At 37.1% G+C, this 22,637-nt stretch overlaps 1 protein-coding gene across 1 annotated transcript in view; it reads right to left on the reverse strand.

Moving 5' to 3' along the window:
• PTPN5 (protein tyrosine phosphatase non-receptor type 5) overlaps positions 1 to 15,844 on the reverse strand; it is a 244,290-nt gene extending 228,446 nt beyond the window's left edge. Inside the window, exons 1-2 of the mRNA XM_053720673.1 lie at positions 15,780 to 15,844; positions 1,599 to 1,791 (exon numbers count right to left, since the gene is read on the reverse strand). Of these exons, the coding sequence (XP_053576648.1) occupies positions 1,599 to 1,791; positions 15,780 to 15,820 (234 nt within the window). The 5' untranslated portion in view covers positions 15,821 to 15,844. The remainder of the gene's footprint in view (positions 1 to 1,598; positions 1,792 to 15,779) is intronic.
• Between the last annotated feature and the right edge of the window lie 6,793 nt (positions 15,845 to 22,637).

Raw genomic sequence — 22,637 nt, forward strand, 5'->3', positions numbered from 1 at the left:
ATTTGGTGAGTTTAGATTTAAAGTAACATTTCAATGCAAGAACGACACTCTAATTCATTACTGTGTGTAATTTTTGCATTACTAAATTTAGTTTTCTATGGCTTTGATGACCAAAAAGGGGTTAAACACAAAGGTAAAGACACACTTGTGAACTGTCATGCAATGCTCCTGACCAAAAGACTGCCAGCAAGGAAATCAGGAGTGGTAGTCACACATTGCCACCAATGACAAGCAGTTTCCAGTTCCGCAGCTGCAATGCTCCTAAGCTAGACTTTATCTATGTGTGTAACACAATTTTTGTCGATTATACAAATAAGTTTGAATCAATAGTAAAACCCATTACGCTGTCTAGCCAGCAGACGTCCTGCCTTGTCACTTTACTTAAAACTCCATTGCTGGGTTGTAATACATTTGTAATTGTTCTTGTTCAGAAGAGAATTGTTCTAGGTTTTTTTAGCATAATGCGTTTTAGGTTGTTATAATATAAATAATAGGCATGCACATTTAATTGGGATTTGTCGTTGGTCATACAAATGACACCAAGGAGCCTATCTATCAAGCTCCGTATAGAGCTTGAAGCCCTGTGTTTCTGGCGAGTCTTCAGGCTCGCCAGAAACACCAGTTATAAAACAGCGGTCTAAAGGCCGCTGCTCCATAACCTGTCCGTCTGCTCTGAGGAGGCGTACAGACATTGCCGCAATTCAACCTGATTGAATACGATTGGGTTGATTGACACCCCCCCCCGATTGGCCGCGAATCTGCAGGGGGCGCCGTTGCACTAGCAGTGCACAAGAGCTGCTGGTGCAATGCTGAATGTGGAAAGCGTATTGCTGTCCGCATTCAGCGAGGTCTGTCGGACATGATCCGCACTGTCGGATCAGGTTCGACAGACCTTTGTTAAATAGGCGCCCAAGAATAAAAAAAGGAGCAGCTGTTTTTGCATTCACAACAAATAACACATCTTGAATATATGCACATTGTAATTTGAGAAAACACATTCTTCATACCCAAGTAGTAGATACACGATATAGCTTTCTTGCTGAAGTGGTAATGTTGAGACAAATACATTTAAAGGGAAACTAAACCCAATTTATTTATGTAATGATTCAGATAGAGCAACAATTTTAAGCAATTCAATACTATTATAAATTTTTCTTTGTTCCCTTGCTATCCTTATTTAAAAAGCAGGAATGCAAAGCTTAAGAGCCAGCCCATTTTTTTGTTTAGAACCTGGGTTGCGCTTGGTTATTGGTTTGCTAAATGTAGCCACCAATAAGCAAACACTATCCAGGGTGCTGAACCTAATATGGGATGGCTCCTAAGCTTTACATTCCTGTTTTTAAATAAAGATGTCAAGAGAACGAAAAAAATAGTAAATTAGAAAGTTGCTTAAAATTGCTGCTCTATCTGAATCATGAAATAAAAAATTGGGGTTTAGTGTCCCTTTAATGCGTTCGTGAATCCAGTAGATAATTAAATAAGCCTATACTTTTAATGGAAATATTTATTTCTCATGGGTTTAGGAGCAGACTGGTTGAACTTATGAGCTCTCAGGGGTTGTCAAAATATAATATTCTGGATTGGCCACACAGACTTACCAAGATCTGTGAGAGAGCAAGTAGGCAAATGCTTCCTCCGATCGTCAAAATATTCCACAGGGCAGCCCAGCTGTACTGCAGATTTCTCTCCGTATTCTGTGATGAATCCATTCCAACATGACTTCTATCTTGGTATTCATCTGCTTCATCCATTGAGTCCATCTGTTCCAAACCACCTCTGTCATGGACTGACCTGAAAATATATTGTTTATGGTTGTCAGATTTGCTCAGCTAAATTAAATGTCTTTTCTTTGAAGTCACATAGAAGTCAAATTAAAAAAGTTTCATGATTCAGGTAGAGCATACAAATAAAAAAAACAACATAATCCAGTGTACTTCTATTATACAATGTCCCTGTTTTAGTATAATACTATATATATTTATGTATAAAGAGCTGCATACAAAATAAATAGATATAGATAGTTACATAGATAGATAGATAGATAGATATAGATAGATAGGGAGATATATAGATAGATAATACATAGATAGATAGATAGATAGATAGAAGCCAATCCAGACTTGTTCCCTAACTGTATCAGACTTGCCGCTGTAATTTTGTCATCAAAACTTTTATTGCTCAGCAGTATATTATGTTATTACCTCTGCTGAGGCCAAATAGGAGACAGATATGTAGCAGAGTTAGGCTTGTAAAATCTGCCAGGTGCTCTGCAAACTGCAGAATTGGAAAGCCCTAAATTTAAAGTTATATCACATGAAATTGGGAAAAAGCAAATAATGAAAGTATATTGCAAAGGTACTTTACTACACATAACTATACATTTTATATTACAACCATTCTCTGATTAAAAACTGGTTGCCTGGATACCAAGGCTATATCCTAGAAATGTGTAAGTATATTGCTGCATCCTAGGGGACATTACAGCATCATCTAACCATGAACTACATTTTCTTTCTTTGGCGAGTGAAGAATTTCTTAAAAGGACAATATACTCTACAAGCTCTCTCTCATGCATAGGAAAGAGCACTTAAAACAGGTCAATTTAGTGCATGAAAAAAAATATATATTCAAGGGACATAAGACATAAGAGCCAAAATAAAACTTTCTTGATTCAGAAAGAGTGTGGAATTTTAAAAAGCTTTCCAATTTATTTTTAATGTCAAATTTACTTTAATCTCTGGATATATTTTGTTAAAAAGAAGAGTTCACAGCTCATTATTGTATACAAGTCTGTGATTGGCTGACAGATACAGGGGACAATGAACTGAAAAAAGATCTACTGCTTGTTTGAGATTCAAATGTAGGGGGATATTTATCAAGCTGTCAACCGCAAATACGCCGGAATTCCGCAGCGTAATTGTTGCAAGCTTGATCCTACCTAGTTATCAAAGCCTACAGACCGGCAAAAGTTGAAATCTGTGACGTAACATATGATCCGCCGGTCACAATCCGACACAGATCGATGATTACATCATTACAGATGTTCCGAATACACATTAGGCACTATTTTACACAAAGTTATCAAATAGTTAACCGGTACGCTCGCAGCTATTCCGGCCCAGCATACCTGGTTTTTAATCTGCCACCCCCCCCCGAAAGCCACAGATGCCATAGGAATCAATGGGAGTCTGAAAGCATCTAAAGCTTATGTTCGATGCTGCCCGATATCCCATTGATTTCTATGGTAGAAAACCAGTAATGTTTACACCTAACACCCTAACATAATCCCCGAGTCTAAACACCCCTAATCTTCCACCCCGACATAGCCGTCACTTACATAATGTTATTAACCCCTATTCTGCCGCTCCCAGACCCCGCCGCAACCTAAATAAAGTTATTAACCCCTAAACCCCTGGCCTCCCACATCACTACCACTTACTAAACCTATTAACTCCTAAACCGCCAGTCTCCCACATCGCCATAAACTAAATTAAGCTATTAACCCCTTAACCTAACAACCCGCTAACTTTACATTAAAATTACAACATCCCTATCTTATAATAAATTTAAACTTACCTTTAGAATTAAATTAAACTATATTAAACTATTAACCTACCCTAAATATTATCATACAATTAAATTATATTAAACTATTAATGAACCTACCCTGACTATTGTACTAAAATTACATTTAACTACCAATTAAATTAACTATATTAAATATTTAAAAAAACCTAACCCTACTCAAATCATTTAAATCTACTATAAAGAATTACTAAGTTACAAAAAAATAAACACTAAGATATAAAAAATAAAAAAACACAGTATCAAAAATAAAAAAGAATTACACCTAATCTAATAGCCCTATAAAAAAAAAAAAAAAAAAAAAAAAAAAAAAAAAACTAGCCTACAATAAACTACCAATGGCCCTTAAAAGGGCCTTTTGGGGGCATTGCCCCAAAGAAATCAGCTCTTTTACCTGTAAAAATAAATACAACTCACCCCCCACACAACCAACCCCCCCCCCCCCCAAATAAAAACCCTATCTAAAAAACCTGATTGGAACCTTTCAGGCAATAGGAATGCAAGGGACACCATCTTGGATGACGTCACTTGCATTCAAGATCCAGTTTACGGCGGAGACCGTATTGAAGAGAAGCTCCTCATTGGATGTCTTCAGAATGGACCCGCTCCGCGCCTGATGGATGAAGATAGAAGAGGCCGCATAGATGAAGACTTCGCCGGCTGGATGAAGATGGCAGAGGCCGCCTGGATGAAGACTTCTTGCCGGCTGGATGGATCCTTCAAGCGGAACATCAAGAACTGTAAGTGGATCGGGGGTTAGTGTTAGGATTAGTTAAGGGTTTTTTGGGTGGGTTTGGACAGTAAAAGAACTAAATGCCCTTTTAAGTGCAATGCCTATACAAATGCCCTTTTCAGGGCAATGGTTAGCTTAGGTTTTTTAGATAGGGTTTTTATTTGGGGGGGTTGGTTGTGTGGGTGGTGGGTTGTATTTATTTTTACAGGTAAAAGAACTGATTTCTTTGGGCCATTGGTAGTTTATTGTAGGCTAGATTTTTTTATTTGGGGGGGGGGGGGGCTTTTTTATTTTGATAGGGCTATTAGATTAGGTGTAATTCTTTTTTATTTTTGATACTGTGTTTTTTTATTTTTTGTAACAGTGTTTATTTTTTTGTAATTTAGTAATTTTTAATTGTAGATTTAAATAATTTGAGTAGGGTTAGGTTTTTAAATATGTAATATAGTTAATTTAATTGGTAGTTTAATGTAATTTTAGTATAATAGTTAGGGTAGGTTAATTAATAGTTTAATATAGTTAAATTTAATTGTAGGATAATAGTTAGGGTAGGTTAAATAATGTGAGAATATCTAGAACTTGTCTTATTGCAATACTCTTATCAACATAGCTTGTTTGTTGCTAACTACCGCTGGCTATGATCATAGAAGGTGTCCTTTCTGTCGCATGGAGAGTGTAATCCCACTAGAGGATCGGATTGTCATTGAGGACACGTAGAGGCTTTAATACAAAATGAGGAGCAGAAAAGTTCAGTTTATAAGAATGTAATGTATTGTAAATTTGTATGATATCTTCGGTATGCCTGAATACCGTGCTTGTAACTATGTGCCATTGCTACCTCAATAAAAAGTAATTTTCACAAAAAAAAGGGCATTTAGCTCTATTGCAGCCCAAACCTTAATCTAAAACTAAAACACACCCAATAAAACCTTAAAAAAATCCTAACACTAACCCCCCGAAGATTCACTTACAGTTTTGAAGATCCAACATCCATCCTCCAAGAAGCCGGCAGAAGTCTTCATCCAAGCGGCCGAAGTCTTCATCCAAGCCCGCAGAAGTCTTTACCCAGACGTCATCTTCTATCTTCATCCATCTGGCGCGGAGCGGCTCCATCTTTAAGACATTCGACGCGGAGCATCCTCTTCTGACGACGGCTTCTTCGGAATGAAGGTTCCTTTAAATGACGTCATGCAAGATGGCATCCCTTAGATTCTGATTGGCTGATAGAATTCTATCAGCCAATCGGAATTCAGGTTGAAAAAAATCCTATTGGCTGTTGCAATCAGCCAATAGGATTGAGCTGGCATTCTATTGGCTGTTCCAATCCTATTGCCTGATCCAATCAGCCAATAGGATTGAGCTTGCATTCTATTGGCTGTTCCAATCAGCCAATAGAATGCCAGCTCAATCCTATTGGCTGATTGCAACAGCCAATAGGATTTTTTTCAACCTTAATTCCGATTGGCTGTTGCAATCAGCCAATAGGATTGAGCTGGCATTCTATTGGCTGATTGGAACAGCCAATAGAATGCGAGCTCAATCCTATTGGCTGATTGGATCAGGCAATAGGATTGAGCTTGCATTCTATTGGCTGTTCCAATCAGCCAATAGAATGCCAGCTCAATCCTATTGGCTGATTGCAACAGCCAATAGGATTTTTTTCAACCTGAATTCCGATTGGCTGATAGAATTCTATCAGCCAATTGGAATCTAAATTACGTCATCCAAGATGGCATCACTTAAAGGAACCTTCATTCCGAAGAAGCCGTCAGAAGAGGATGCTCCGCGTCGGATGTCTTGAAGATGGAGCCGCTCTGCGCCGGATGCATGAAGATAGAAGATGCCGTCTGGGTGAAGACTTCTGCGGGCTTGGATGAAGACTTCAGCTGGCTTCTTGGAGGATGGATGTCGGATCTTCAAAACTGTAAGTGAATCTTCTGGGGTTAGTGTTAGAATTTTTTTAAGGTTTTATTGGGTGGGTTTTAGTTTTAAATTAGGGTTTGGGCTGCAATAGAGCTAAATGCCCTTTTAGGGGCAATGCCCATCCAAATGCCCTTTTCAGGGCAATGGGGAGCTTAGTTTTTTTTAGATTAGGTTTTTATTTGGGGGTTGGTTGTGTGGGTGGTGGGTTTTACTGTTGGGGGGTTGCTTGTATTTTTTATTTACAGGTAAAAGAGCTGATTACTTTGGGGCAATGCCCTGCAAAAGGCCCTTTTAAGGGCTATTTGTAGTTTATTGTAGGTTAGGGGTTTTTGTATTTTGGGGGGGCTTTTTTTATTTTCATAGGGCCCTTAGATTAGGTGTAATTAGTTTAAATATTTGATAATTTCTTTTTTGTAACAGTGTTTATGTTTTTGTGTAACTTAGTTTTTTGTAACTTTGTAATTTTTTAGTGTAGATTTAAATTATTTGAGTAGGGTTAGGTGTTTAAATATATAATATAGTTAATTTAATTTGTAGTTTATTGTAATTTTAGTTTAAAAGTTAGGGTAGTTTAATTATTAATTTAATATATTTTATTGTAATTTTAGTATAATAGTTAGGGTAGATTAAATTAATTAGTTTAATATAGTTTAATATAATTTTAGTATAACAGTTAGGGTAGATTAATTAATAGTTTAATACAGTTTAATTTAAATCTAAAGGTAACTTTAAATTTATTATAAGATAGGGATGATATTTAATGTAAGGTTAGCGGGTTGTTAGGTTTAGGGGTTAATAGTTTAATGTAGTTTATGGCGATGTGGGGGGCTGGCGGTTTAGGGGTTAATAGGTTTAGTAAGTGCTAGTGATGTGGTAGGCCCGGGGTTAATAACTTTATTTAGTTGCAGTGGGCTCCGGGAGCAGCGGGAGAGGGGTTACTTTATGTAGGTGGCGGCGGTGTCGGGAGTAGGAATGGGCGAATGTTTCTAAAAATTCAAAATTTAAAACGAATTTTGATACATTAGTTCGAATCGAATTTTGAATGTTTATATAACATTCTAACATTCTATTTTTGAATTTTCATTTTCGAATTTTTCAATAAAATTCGAAAATATTCGTTCGAATAATAGAATGTTTAGCTATGTATTCATTCAATTTCGAAATGTAATATTCAAATTCGAATGTGACATTCGAATTCGAATGTGACATTCAAATTTGAAATAGTATTTCTAGTCTACAACTGTGTTTAATAAATGTAATATTCGAATTTGAATGCTACATTCGAATTCCAATGTCATATTCGAATTTGAAATAGTATTTCAAGTCTAATACTGTGTTTTAAATGTGATATTCGATTTAAATGTGATATTCGATTCGAATGTGACATTCAAATTCGAAATAGTATTTCAAGTCTAATACTGTGTTTTAAATGTGATATTCGATTTAAATGTGATATTCGATTCAAATGTGACATTCGAAATAATGTTTCTAGTCTACAATTGTGTTTTATAAATGTAATATTCGAATTTGAATGTGATATTCGAATGTAACATTCGAATTCGAATGTGACATTCGAAAACTGTAAATAACATTCGAAAATCGAATTTTTAAGAATATTCGTTCTTATCAACATTCTATTATGTAAATCAAATTTCTACAATAACATTCGTTCTAACATTCGAATTCGGATATAAACACATTCGCCCATCCCTAGTTGGGAGCGGCAGATTAGGGGTTAATAACTTTTATTTAGGTGTCGGCGGTGTCGGGGCGGCAGATTAGGGGTGTTTAGACTCGGGGATCATGTTAGGGTGTTAGGTGTAAACGTTACTTTTATTATACCATAGTAATCAATGGGATATCGGACAGCAGCGAACATAAGCTTTCGCTGCTTTCAGACTCCCATTGATTCCTATGGCATCTGCCGCCTCCAGGGCGGCCGATTGAAAACCAGGTACGCTGGGCCGGAATAGTGGCGAGCGTACCTGGTAGATTTTTGATAACTAGCAAAAGTAGTCAGATAGTGCCAAATTTGCATTCGGAACATCTGTAGTGACGTAACCATCGATCTGTGTCGGACTGAGACCAGCGGATCGTATGTTACGTCGTCACAAAAGTCTACTTTTGCCGGTCTGTAGCCTTTGATAAATAAGGCGAATCAAGCTCTCCACAATTACGCTGCGGAATTCCAGCGTATTTGCGGTTGGCGGCTTGATAAATAGGGGCCTTAGGCTGTTTCTATAGGTTCATACATGTGAACTGGGAGCACGTGGGGGGGGGCACTTTAGATTTTTGTAGTGCACTGCTTATCTTCAGCTGACTTTACCTATGTGTTTAACAAATTTGCAGGAGTTAAATACATAATTATATATAAGCTGTGGTACAATAATAATAATTTCTAATACATCACAGCATTTCCTGTGTTTATGACCCTTTACAACTCTTCAAATTTTCATCGTTCACAACAATGATAAAAAAGCTACACATTTGCAAAATGCACCATTTTGTTTCCTACTATATATGATAAACCATTTTATTATCAGATAATACATAGTATGCCAAACATTTATACTGTTTTAAATAAATTAGCTGAAAAAAAAAAAAATAAAAAAAAAAAATCGCTGTGTATTTATTCAGTTACAGCTAAACAAACGGCTAGATTTAGAGTTTGGCGTTAGCCGTTAAAAGCAGCGTTAAGGGGTCCTAACGCTGCTTTTTTACCACCCGCTGGTATTTAGAGTCAGCCAGGAAAGGGTCTACCGCTCACTTTCTTTCCACGACTCCAGGCTACGCTGGTATTTGGAGTCTTGGAAGAAGAGCCTCTACCGACAAGACTCCTACCGCCAAAAAAAGTCAGTAGTTAAGAGCTTTATGGGCTAACGCAGTAACATAAAGCTCTTAACTACTGTGCTACAAAGTACACTAACACCCATAAACTACCTATGTACCCCTAAACCGATGCCCCCCCCACATCGCAAACCCTCTAATAAAATTTTTTAACCCCTAATCTGCCGACCGGACACCGCCGCCACCTACATTATAGCTATGCACCCCTAATCTGCTGCCCCTAACATCGCAGACACCTATATTATATTTATTAACCCCTAATCTGCCCCCCCAATGTCGCCGCTACCCAACTACGATTATTAACCCCTAATCTGCCAACCGGACCTCGCCACCACTATAATAAATGTATTAACCCCTAAACCGCCGCACTCCCACCTCGCAAACACTATAATAAATTTTATTAACCCCTAATCTGCCGTCCCTAACATCGCCGCCACCTACCTACAATTATTAACCCCTAATCTCCCACCCACAACGTCGCCACTACTATAATAAATGTATTAACCCCTAAACCTAAGTCTAACCCTAACACCCCCTAACATAAATATAATTTAAATTAAACAAAATAATATTCTTATCATTAAATAAATTAATCCTATTTAAAACTAAATACTTACCTATAAAATAAACCCTAATATAGCTACAATATAACTATTAGTTACATTGTATCTATTTTAGGATTTATATTTATTTTACAGGCAACTTTGTATTTATTTTAACTAGGTACAATAGCTATTAAATAGTTATTAACTATTTAATAACTACCTAGTTAAAATAATTACAAAATTACCTGTAAAATAAATCCTAACCTAAGTTACAATTAAACCTAACACTACACTATCATTAAACTAATTAAATAAATTAACTACAATTACATTTAATTAAATAAACTAATTTATAATACAAAACCCCCCCACTAAATGACAGAAAATAAAAAAAAAAATCAGATTTTTCCTACCTTAATTCCGATTGGCTGATAGAATCCTATCAGCCAATCGGAATTCGAGGGACTCCATCTTGGATGACGTCCTTTAAAGGAACCGTCATTCATCGTTAGTCCGTTGGGGAAGTCGAAGATGGAGCCGGAAAAAAGAAGATAGAAGATGCCGCTTGGAGGAAGACATCGCACGGATGGAGGACCTCTTTGCCGCTTGGATCAAGACTTCGCCCGGATGGAGGACCACATCGCCCGGATTGGATGAAGAATTCTGCTCGGCTGGGTGAAGACAGCTCAAGGTAGGGAGATCGTCAAGGGGTTAGTGTTAGGTTTTTATAAGGGGGAATTGGGTGGGGTAGAGTAGGGGTATGTGGGTGGTGGGGTTGTATTTATTTTTTACAGGTAAAAGAGATGATTACTTTGGTGCAATGCCCCGCAAAAAGCCCTTTTAAGGGCTGGTAAAAGAGCGGATTACTTTGTAATTTAGAATAGGTTAGGGCATTTTTTTATTTTGGGGGGCTTTATTATTTTATTAGGGGGCTTAGATTAGGTGTAATTAGTTTAAACTTCTTGTAATATTTTTTTATTTTCTGTAATTTAGTTGGTTTCTTTTTTGTATTATAGATTAGTTTATTTAATTAAATGTAATTGTAGTTAATTTATTTAATTAGTTTAATGATAGTGTAGTGTTAGGTGTATTTGTAACTTAGGTTAGGATTTATTTTACAGGTAATTTTGTAATTATTTTAACTAGGTAGCTATTAAATAGTTAATAACTATTTAATAGCTATTGTACCTAGTTAAAATAAATACAAAGTTGCCTGTAAAATAAATATAAATCCTAAAATAGATACAATGTAACTAATAGTTATATTGTAGCTATATTAGGGTTTATTTTATAGGTAAGTATTTAGTTTTAAATAGGATTCATTTAGTTAATTATAGGAATATTATTTCATTTTATTTAAATTATATTTATGTTAGGGGGTGTTAGCGTTAGACTTAGGTTTAGGGGTTAATACATTTATTATAGTAGCGGTGACGTTGCGGGCGGGAGATTAGGGGTTAATAATTGTAGGTAGGTGGCGGCGATGTTAGGGAGTGCAGATTAGGGGGTTAATAAAATTTATTATAGTGTTTGTGAGGCGGGAGTGCGGCGGTTTAGTGGTTAATACATTTATTACAGTGGTGGCGAGGTCAGGTCGGCAGATAAGGGGTTAATAATTGTAGTTAGGTAGCAGTGACGGTGAGGGGGCAGATTAGGGGTTAATAAATATAATATAGGTGGCGGCAGATTAGGGTTTAATAAGTGTAAGGTTAGGGGTGTTTAGACTCGGGGTTCATGTTAGGGTGTTAGGTGCAGACTTAGAGAGTGTTTCCCCATAGGAAACAATGGGGCTGCGTTAGGAGCTGAACGCTGCTTTTTTGCAGCCAGCTCAGCCCTATTGTTTCCTATGGGGATATCGTGCACGAGCACGTTTTTCCAGCTTACCACTACTGTAGGCAACGCTGGTATTGAGGGTTGAAGTGGAGCTAAATTATGCTCAACGTTCCCTTTTCTGAGCCTAACGCAACCACTCAGACAACTCTAAATACCAGCGTTGTCTTAAGGGTGCGCTGGAAAAAAAAGCAGCGTTAGCTACGCGGGTCTTTACCGACAAAACTCTAAATCTAGGCAAAAGTATTATTGCTTTGTATTGTGTGCTGACTAAAATAAAATGTATTATTGCTTTGTATTGTGTGCTGACTAAAATAAAATGTATTATTGCTTTGTATTGTGTGCTGACTAAAATAAAATGTACTATTGCTTTGTATTGTGTGCTGACTAAAATAAAATGTACTATTGCTTTGTATTGTGTGTGCTGACTAAAATAAAATGTACTATTGCTTTGTATTGTGTGTGCTGACTAAAATAAAATGTACTATTGCTTTGTATTGTGTGTGCTGACTAAAATAAAATGTATTATTGCTTTGTATTGTGTGTGCTGACTAAAATAAAATGTATTATTGCTTTGTATTGTGTGTGCTGACTAAAATAAAATGTACTATTGCTTTGTATTGTGTGTGCTGACTAAAATAAAATGTATTATTGCTTTGTATTGTGTGTGCTGACTAAAACAAAATGTACTATTGCTTTGTGTTGTGTGTGCTGACTAAAATAATTTAGTCTCCTATACTTCTCCACTGATTCATATACAGATGAGTATCAGGGACGCTTTATCAGGCGCTGAATGCCCTTGATGCCCCTGTTTTTGCGCGAGCCTTCAGGCTTGCCAGAAACAGCAGTTATGAAGCAGCGATCTTAAGACCTGCTCCTTAACTGGTCCGCCGCCTCTGAAGTTGCGGACATCAATTTGCACGATTGTGTACAATCCGGTTGATTGACACACCCTGCTTGCGGCTGATTGGCTGCGAATCTGCAGGGGGCGGCATTGCACAAGCAGTTCACAAGAACTGCTGGTGCAATGATAAATGCCGACAGCGTATGCTATCAGCATTTATCGATGTGCGGCGGACGTGATAAGCTACATTGTATCATGTCCACTCGGACATTACTAAATATACCCCAAATCCCAAATTGTTACCTCTTTTTTATCTTTGTGAGAAATGATATGACCCTGTCATCCAATGTATGACCCTAATATGGTCCTGAGTTTACTCCAGATTTTCAGCCAATCTTACACCACTCTCCGTCTGCAACATACAAAGTATGTCTCCTAATATTCCTGTCAGTTTGCATGTGGGATCAGAATTTGTTAAAACTTTGAGGCTGATGCATGGTTATATTTTTCTTTACTTAAATTCTCTATATGTCGTCTTAATCTAATTAGCTTATTTTACTTTTTGTTAATCTTCCTCAAAAGGGTATTGAAAGTTGCACATCCAGTGCACTCCCATACTTCTCCAGATAAGAATATGGCCAGTGCTTGGAACATACGCATGTATTTCTCTTCTCTTTTGTTCAGCAGCTGTATTCTCACCTGGATTGCGTGTCACGGTAGCGGTCAACAGCTGTGCTGCTAACCAGTATGTCCCATGCAGCGGTGGGACGTCTGAAGTGTAAATATAAGTTTGTACAGAGTTTACTTAATCTAGGCTTCTCACCTTTAGTTCAGGCCAACACATTATGGGGCCGATTTATTAAGCAGCGGACTTTGCTTATTCCAAGTGAGCCTTCAGGCTCACTGGAAACAGGAGTTAAGAAGCAGTGGTCTTAAAGTGAATGTAAATTAAGATGATAAAGTGCCCGTTTTTTAAAAATCCGATTAAAAACAGGGGCACTTAAATTCATCAAAATTTACATTTCACTCGTGTTATGAAAATACTTACCTTTCAATCTTGACAGCCGCTGCATCGCTCCCCCCCCCCCCGCCCGTCGCAAAGCCTCTTGCCAGGTCTAAAATAAGGAATTCAGCTTCCTCCAATCACAGCGTTGAATCAGACACTGATATCCCTGGGGGGGAAGCCGTGATTGGAGGATGACCGATCATTTCTGACGTATGAAGAGGCTTTCAGCGACCGGAGGAATCGCTTGAGCGGCTGTCATGATTAAAAGGTAGGTATTTTCACAACCCGAGTGAAATGTAAATTTTGATGAATTAAAGTGTCCCTGTTTTTAATCAGATTTTAAAAAACCGTGCACTTTATCATCTAAATTTACATTCACTTTAAGACCACTGCTCCTTAACTCGTATGCCACCTCTGAGGTGGGGGACTGCAATCACTCCAATCAGATACAATCTGGATAATTCACACTCCCTCCTAGAGGCTGATTGGCCGCAAATGTGCAGGGAGCATATGATGTCGGCATTTAGCAATGTTGGGCAGACATTATTTGCAACAGCTGAGGGGAGCTAAATAACCCCAAAGCAAGCCACACAGAAATGTAAGAACCATGTGTAATAAATGATAATAAAGATAATATTTATAATAGGGGTGATAACACAGCAGGACCGCTGATAGGCTTGCATTTAGTGTATTGTAGGAAGTGTTACTGCCCATTACAAGAGGATCTCACTATCCCTCTAACCAGACTGTGCTCCAGCTCCTCCCACCAACAGCAGTATTTACTGAAGCATTTCTGTTCTCTGTCCAGGGAGAACTTAGTTCCTCCTGCAAAAATAGTGCAGTAACTCTGTTACCATGCGTTTCCGCTCGACTTGACCCCTGAATATATATATATATATATATATATATATATATATATATATATATATATTTACAGGGAACACACAGTTCCCATAGACCACTATGTAAAGGCACTTTCCAGTGCCGTTTTTTTTCTAACACCCCACTCAAACCAATTTTGACCACAAAATACTGCCTAGTGCAGCCATTTTATTAAAAAATAAAGATGTTGCCATCTTTATTTTTATAATAAACTACACTAGACAGTATTTTTGGAGCAGATTTATAAAATTAAACAGAGATCTAATTTCTGGTTAATCTTATAAATGCTAATTGCTACCACAAGCTCCTGGTAGCAATAACCAGCCACCTGTAATAGCTGGTGAATTATCTCGTCCCTGCAAATTCGCCAATTTGCCGGTACGCGATAATTTAGCACTTGGTTTTTGCTGCACCAATGTTAATCTGCCAGCTCTTTCCAAGATATATCGGATTCATCAATGTTTCATATTCATACGGAGCAACTGCCGATTCAGCCATGTTGCTTAGAAGTTGTTACTTAAGTCTTCATTTGTTGTACATTCCAATAAGCAGTAACTCATTGTGAATATGAGCTCAAAAGAGTTAATTTGCAAAGTGTTAACCCTTGTTCCTGTTTTCTTCAGTGGATTTGAAGTGTGTATTGCATTTCAGCCCCATATGTCCTATAATGTGATTCCAATGTCAATTTACTATTCCTTCTCCTGTGTGACTCTTCAATAAAACTGTATATACTTTTACTTACTTGCACATTGGTTTCTCATTATAGGATTGCAACAGTGGGTTGTAATGGTGTGTGTGTGTGTGAAGGGGGATCTGGAGGTTTAGGGGTTAAATTCAATGCGTTACAGATATTTAGGCGTGGATTGTGGTGTGGTTAGGCAAATATTGAAAGATAGTGATAATTTGGCTAGTACCCTAATTATGGATGGGCTAATTAAAGGGACACTGAACCAAAATGTTTCATTCATGATTCAGATAGAGCAACTTTCTAATTTACTTCTATTATTTTTCTTCGTTCTCTTGGTATCTTTATTTAAAAAAGCAGGAATGTAAGCTTACGAGCCGGCCCATCTTTGGTTCATCACCTTGGTAGTGCTTGCTGATTGGTGTCTAAATGTAGCCAACAATCAGCAAGCATTACCCAGGTGCTGAATCAAATATGGTCTGGCTCCAAACGCTTACAATCCTGCTTTCTCAAATAAAGATACCAAGAGAACAAAGAAAACTTGATAATAGGAGTAAATTAGAAAGTTGCTTAACATTGGTGCTCTGAATCATGAAGGAAAAAAAATGGGTTCAGTAACCCTTTGATAAATATGACCCTTGGTCTTTTTATTATATAGGATAGTCAGAATGGGGAGTAGGAACACTATCATGTCTCACTCACTCAATCGATCGGACTATTTATTATCTGTCTATCTATCTATCTATCTATCTATCTATCGGCAATATGTTTTATATAACTAATATATATATTTGAAACCAGTTAAATACAGTATAAATAACAAACCATTTTAGAATATGAAACATGCTACAAACATTTTTAACTGTAAAAGAGATTTCCAGGTTGAAAAAATGACATACGTTTTTCTCAGGAGGCAGCCATCTTGAATTTCCGAGGTCATTTATAACACAGGCAGGATGCTGAGAAATTCTTATTGTTGAAAGAGTAGCTGCTTCAAACTTCCATATTTGCACATATATGATGAAGGTCTAGTTACAAAGAAAAATATATATCATATATTTGTAACTGCATTAATAAAATCTATACATAAATAAGAATAAAACATAATATAAATGGCTTAAATACAAAATGACATTTGGTATATTTAAAACAAACTGTATTTGCCTGTATCAATCAATTGTATCCATGTGGGGGGGGGGGGGGGGATAAATATTGTTGCAATCCCCCCTGCCCCAAATTCACAAAAGGTACCAGTTACACTGAATTTACAAAGCTGTACCTTTTGTAAATCCGCATACGAAGAGAGAAGCGCTCTACCAGGAACGAACAAAAGCTCAGTGGCTTGTTCTATGTCGATTTACCACCCGGAAGCAGCCTCTTTTAGACCAGTGTGCTTTTCACAGAAGAAAAAACTTTCCTGAAGTATATCAGTCTGATCCTGCCAATTAAGGTCAGTCCAGCCCCGAAATACCAGGCAATTCTCCTCTGAACATGGAACATGACAACCCCAGACGATCGTTTGGGTTAATCAAAACCCTTTAGAACAGTTTATACAATGACTTATCTACAAAAATGCTTGTAGACTTTAATGGCGAATTTTGTAGAAAAACTCTTGTAAAGATGTGATTTGATCAATCTCTTTGTTAGAAGAATGTACATTACATTGTGCTGTATAAACAAAGCAGTTGGGCAATCAGAATTACTGTTAGTTATATAATTACTGTACATTATTTATTACAGTAGACTTGTAGTGTTTGCAAAGCCCATTCCAACCTTAGTTATTATATGATAAAGTAATAAGGTTAATTGTGGTTGGTACTGGTAGGGAGATACTTTCCTTACTGTAAATTAGTTTCCCTCCCTCTGCTAGTGGCTAAAATAGGGTGTTCCATGGGTGAAACTGAATATTCTCCAACAGCTCTGAAATATTCTCTAAACATTGTTGTTTTCTTGAAAACTTAAAGTGACAGTCTACAATATAATTTGTATTATTTTAAAAGATACATATGGGCATATTTATCAAACTCCGTATGGAGCTTGATGCCCCTTGTTTCCGGCGAGCCTTCAGAAGTTATGAAGCAGCGGTTCAAAGACTGCTGCTCTATAACTTGTCCACATGCTCTGAGGCCGCGGACAGAAATCAACCCAATCGAATACAATTGGGGTGATGGACACCCCCTGCTAGCAGCGATTGGCCGCAAATCTGCCGGAGGTGGCATTGCACCAGCAGTTCACAAGAACTGCTGGTGCAATGATAAATTTATTTATCGATGTGCACCGGACATGATGCGCTTCTTCGTATCATGTCCGCTCGCACATTGATAAATATGCCTCATAATTCCTTTATTACCCATTCCTCAGTTTTCCACAACCAACACAGTTATATTAATATACTTTTTACCTCTGTGATTACCCTGTATCTAAGCCTCTGCAGACTGCCCCTTATCTCAGTTATATTAATATACTTTTTACCTCTGTGATTACCTTGTATCTAACCCTCTGCAGACTGCTCCTTATCTCAGTTATATTAATATAACTGAGATAAGGAGCAGTCTGCAGAGGCTTAGATACAGGGTAATCACAGAGGTAAAAAGTATATTAATATAACTGAGATAAGGAGCAGTCTGCAGAGGCTTAGATACAGGGTAATCACAGACTGCTCCTTATCTCAGTTATATTAATATACTTTTTACCTCTGTGATTACCCTGTATCTAAGCCTCTGCAGACTGCTCCTTATCTCAGTTATATTAATATACATTTTACCTCTGTGATTACCTTGTATCTAAGCCTCTGCTGACTGCCCACTGATCACATGACATTTTATTTATTATCTATTGACTTTTATTTAGTGCTGTGTTGTGCTAACTCTTAAATAACTCCTTGTGGGTGAACACATTGCTATCTATATGGCTCAAATGAACTAGCAGTGAAAAGCAAAATATAAAAAGCATGCGCTTAAGAGGCTGTCAATAGAGCCTTTGAAACAGGCAGAAATTTAGAGGTTTAAATGTTAAAGTATAATAATATAACAATGTTGGTTGTGCAAAGCTGGGGGAATGGTTAGTAAAGGCGTTATCTCTCTTTTTAAACAATTTTAATGTAGACTGTCTCTTTAAAGGTGGCAGAATTGTTTCAAGATACACAAAACACTTATTACCCTCATAGAAAAACACATGTATAATACAATAGATGTGACTGTAAGATAATGTACACTTAATGTAGACTAATCTGATTTGTATTAGCTGCAGTATTTAATTTTTAAATGCACCCGTCTCCCGGCTCCGGCAGTTAACCTTTCCGGTCGAGCTCCAGAACTCTATTGGAGACATCTTACAACTTTGCAGGGATCTATTTTACAGAATTCTCTGAGGGCCCCTACAAGTATCAGAGTGGTTTGTCACATGTGATATGGCGAAGATTTGATTAATCAACCGTTTGAGGGACTTCACAGTACTAATGAGAGAACTTTACAGAATTGGGCCCCCGGTGAGTGAATTAATAGTTTTTTGAGGTCTTGGGTAAGAAAAAGGACATTTTGCAAGGACAGTTGACATTTGTCAATCAATAATAAAACTATAATTCTGATCTAACTAACGCTTATGAGCACTGCTCAAATAAACAACCAAAATCATCTTTTAAACCATGAATGGTCTGTTGAAAAAACAGCATTATGTATTTTCCCCTCAGTGCCCTGTCTTGCCTTCTGCTCGCACACCAATGACTAACACGGCACACACAGAAAAGGATTAAAGCTGTTCATTTCTCCCTGTGTAAGGGTGGATACATTTTCTCCTATGGAATGAGTCATACGAATATATTTGAATTTGTGTGTCGTCTGCGTGAGGAGGATGAAGTGTGGGTTGAAGAGAGAAAAAAGGGTGCAGAGAATTTTCTTGTAATATGTTACTGTTGAAAGATGCTGTGATTTCAATAATTTATACAACCCAGAGGAAATTTGTTATAAGGCAATAAGGAAATTGTTTAGGCATTTATATGTAATTACTAGATCATATATATTATTTTAATGTATGGTGTCCTACCGCAGTAGATATCTCAATGTTCTGTAATAAAAAGGTATGTATCTCAAATATAAGATGATGAAAGCTTTTGGCGTGGAACGCGTCGTTAGTAGATGTTATGCAATATGAAATTAGGATGCACTTTTACGTAATGTAGCTAACATGTTTTTGTTTTTTTAATGGGTGTTCCTCTGCTAAATTAATCTTCTATTCTTTGCAAGTGTGTGTGGATGCTCCTTGCTGGTCATTAATACTGTTGTGTGTAGTGAGAAATTGCCCTATGCAGTAGAAAGTTCCTTTTAGTCTTTGGCATCTACTAATCAAGCCGTCAACCGCAAATACGCTGGAATTCAGCAGCGTATTTGTGGCGAGCCTGATTCCCCTTAGTTATCAAACCCTACAGACCGGCAAAAGTAGAATTTTGTGACGTAACATACGGTCCGCCGGGCAAAGTCTGACACAGATCGATGCTTACGTCATTACAGATGTTCCGAATGCAAATTTGGCACTATCTAACTACTTTTGCTAGTTAACAAATTTCTAACAGGTACGCTCGCCACTATTCCGGCCCAGCGTACCTGTTTTTCAATCAGCCACCCTGGAGGCAGCGGATACCATAGGAATCAATGAGAGTCTGAAAGCAGCGAAAGCTTATGTTCGCTGCTGCCCGATATCCCATTGATTATTATGGTAATGTTTACACCTAACACCCTAACATGTACCCGAGTCTAAACACCCCTAATCTGCCACCTACATTATACTTATTAACCCCTAATCTGCCGCCCCCAACACCGCCACCACCTACATTACATTTATTAACCCCTATTCTGCCGCCCCGACACCACTGCCACCTACATTATACTTATTAACCCCTAATCTGCCACCCCCTACACTGCCGCCACCTACATTATATTTATTAACCCCTAATCTGCCCCTCCTACACCGCCGCCACTATATTAAATTTATTAACCCCTAAACCTAAGTCTAACCCTAACCCTAACACCCCCTAACTTAAATATAATTGAAATAAATATAAATAAATATTCCTATCATTAAATAAATTATTCCTATTTAAAACTAAATAAATACTTACCTATAAAATAAACCCTAAGATAGCTACAATATAACTAATAGTTACATTGTAGCTATCTTAGGGTTTATTTTTTATTTTACAGGCAAGTTTGTATTTATTTTAACTAGATAGAATAATTATTAAATAGTTAACTATTTAATAACTACCTAGCTAAAATAAATACAAATCTACCTGTAAAATAAAACCTAACCTAAGTTACAATTACATCTAACACTAGACTATAATTAAATTAATTCCCTAAATTAAATACAATTAAATAAAATTAAATAAAATTATCTAAAGTACAAAAACCCCCACTAAATTACAGAACATAATAAACAAATTACAAGATTTTTAATTACACCTAATCTAATCCCCCTAACAAAATAAAAAATCCCCCCAAAATAAAAAAAAGCCCTACCCCACACTAAATTACAAATATCCCTTAAAAGTAGGCTGACCATATTGCCGCTTTAAAAAGGGACACATATGAAAAATACATATGTCAGGGCTGTTTTCAGGGCTGTTTAAAGAAATGGTTTTGTATAAGAACCCTCACATATGTATTTTTCATATGTGTTCCTTCTTAAAGCGGCAATATGGTCAGCCTACTTAAAAGGGCCTTTTGCGGGGCATTGGCCCAAAATAATCAGCTCTTTTACCTGTAAATAAAATTACAAATCCCCCCAACATTAAAACCCACCACCCACACAACACACCCTACTCTAAAACCCACCCAATCCCCCCTTAAAAAAAAAACACTAACTCCTTGAAGATCACCTTACCGGGAAAAGTCTAAAAACGTACCTTCATTCAGAAAGAAGACGTCGGCCGAAGAGGATGCTCCGTGTCGAATGTCTTGAAGATGGAGCCGCTCCGTGCCGGATGGATGAAGATAGAAGATGCTGTCTGGATGAAGACTTCAGCCCATCTGGAGGACCACTTCAGCCGAATTTGTTGACGACTTCAGCCTGGTTGGGTGAAGACTTCTCCCGGTAAGGTGATCTTCAAGGGGTTAGTGTTTGGTTTTTTAAGGGGGTATTGGGTGGGTTTTAGAGTAGGTTTGGTTGTGTGGGTGGTGGGTTTTAATGTTGGGGGGGGATTTGTATTTTTTTTACAGGTAAAAGAGCTGATTACTTTGGGGCAATGCCCCGCAAAAGGCCCTTTTAAGGGCTATTTGTAATTTAGTGTAGGGTATGGCTTTTTTTATTTTGTTAGGGTGATTAGATTAGGTGTAATTAGTTTAAAAATCTTGTAATTTGTTTATTATTTTCTGTAATTTAGTGGGTTTTTTTTTGTACTTTAGATAATTTTATTTAATTGTTTTTAATTAAGGGAATTAATTTAATTATAGTGTAGTGTTAGTGTAACATAGGTTAGATTTTATTTTACAGGTATATTTGTATTTATTTTAGCTAGGTAGTTATTAAATAGTTAATAACTATTTAGTTACTATTCTATCTAGTTAAAATAAATACAAACTTGCCTGTAAAATAAAAATAAACCTTAAGATAGCTACAATGTAACTATTAGTTGTATTGTAGCTAGCTTAGGGTTTATTTTATAGGTAAGTATTTAGTTTTAAATAGGAATAATTTATTTAATGATAAAAATATTTATTTAGATTTATTTAAATTATATTTAAGTTAGGGGGTTTTAGGGTTAGGGTTAGACTTAGGTTTAGGGGTTAATAAATTGAATATAGTGGTGGGGGTGTAGGGGGGCAGATTAGGGGTTAATAAATATAATGTAGGTGGTGGCGGTGTAGGGGGCGGCAGATTAGGAGTTAATAAGTATAATGTAGGTGGCGGCAGGGTAGGGGGCGGCAGATTAGGGGTTGATAAGTATAATGTAGGTGGTGGCGGTGTAGGGGGCAGCAGATTAGGAGTTAATAAGTATAATGTAGGTGGCGGTGGGCTCCTGGAGTGGTGAATTATGGGTTAAGGGGTTAATACATTTATTAGAGTTGCGGTGGGCTCCGGGAGCGGCGGTATAGGGGGAAAACAGTATAGCATAGTGTGGGTGTTTAGTGACAGTATACCAATAAAGCTGGGAAAAAGTAGAAGAACAGCAAGATCGATGACTGTTAGCTGCTCATCGCCCCGTACTTGGTGCACGGCTTTTTGACAGCTTTTTTGGTAACTTTGGAGAACGTATTCAGGTCCGCGGCCGCGATGTTAGGCGATCTTAGGCGAGCGTATTGGTGCCGTCGAATGCAAGTAAGTTGACGGCTTGATAAGTAGATGCCTCTGTGTCAATCATTTTTACTGAATGTCTTTCTATGAGGGATATATAAAATTAGTGTTGTGCTAGGACAATTGATATCACACTCCTCACTATAAGCAAAACCTTTGAATTGCTAAAAAGGTAAAATTAAAATAGGTAGAGAATAAGTGAGGGCGCTAAAACAGCTAAAGATATAAAAAACTACTCATGGGTGTTAGATTTAACATATATATTTTTAAATAAATTTTATATAACAACTCAATATTAAAATGGGATGTCTGCCTTAATCATTGGTAAAATCTGTTTAGAGGCATGTGTATAAGTACATAGTACCCAATGGACATAAAATTGACTATACAATGTTAACTAAGACCTGATGATACAATGTTAACTAAATCAATCCTGAATATAAATTATCATAAAATAAACAATGGAAACT

This window comes from Bombina bombina, chromosome 7 (genome assembly GCF_027579735.1).
Source record: "Bombina bombina isolate aBomBom1 chromosome 7, aBomBom1.pri, whole genome shotgun sequence".
In the NCBI taxonomy this organism is placed as follows: Eukaryota; Metazoa; Chordata; class Amphibia; order Anura; family Bombinatoridae; genus Bombina; species Bombina bombina.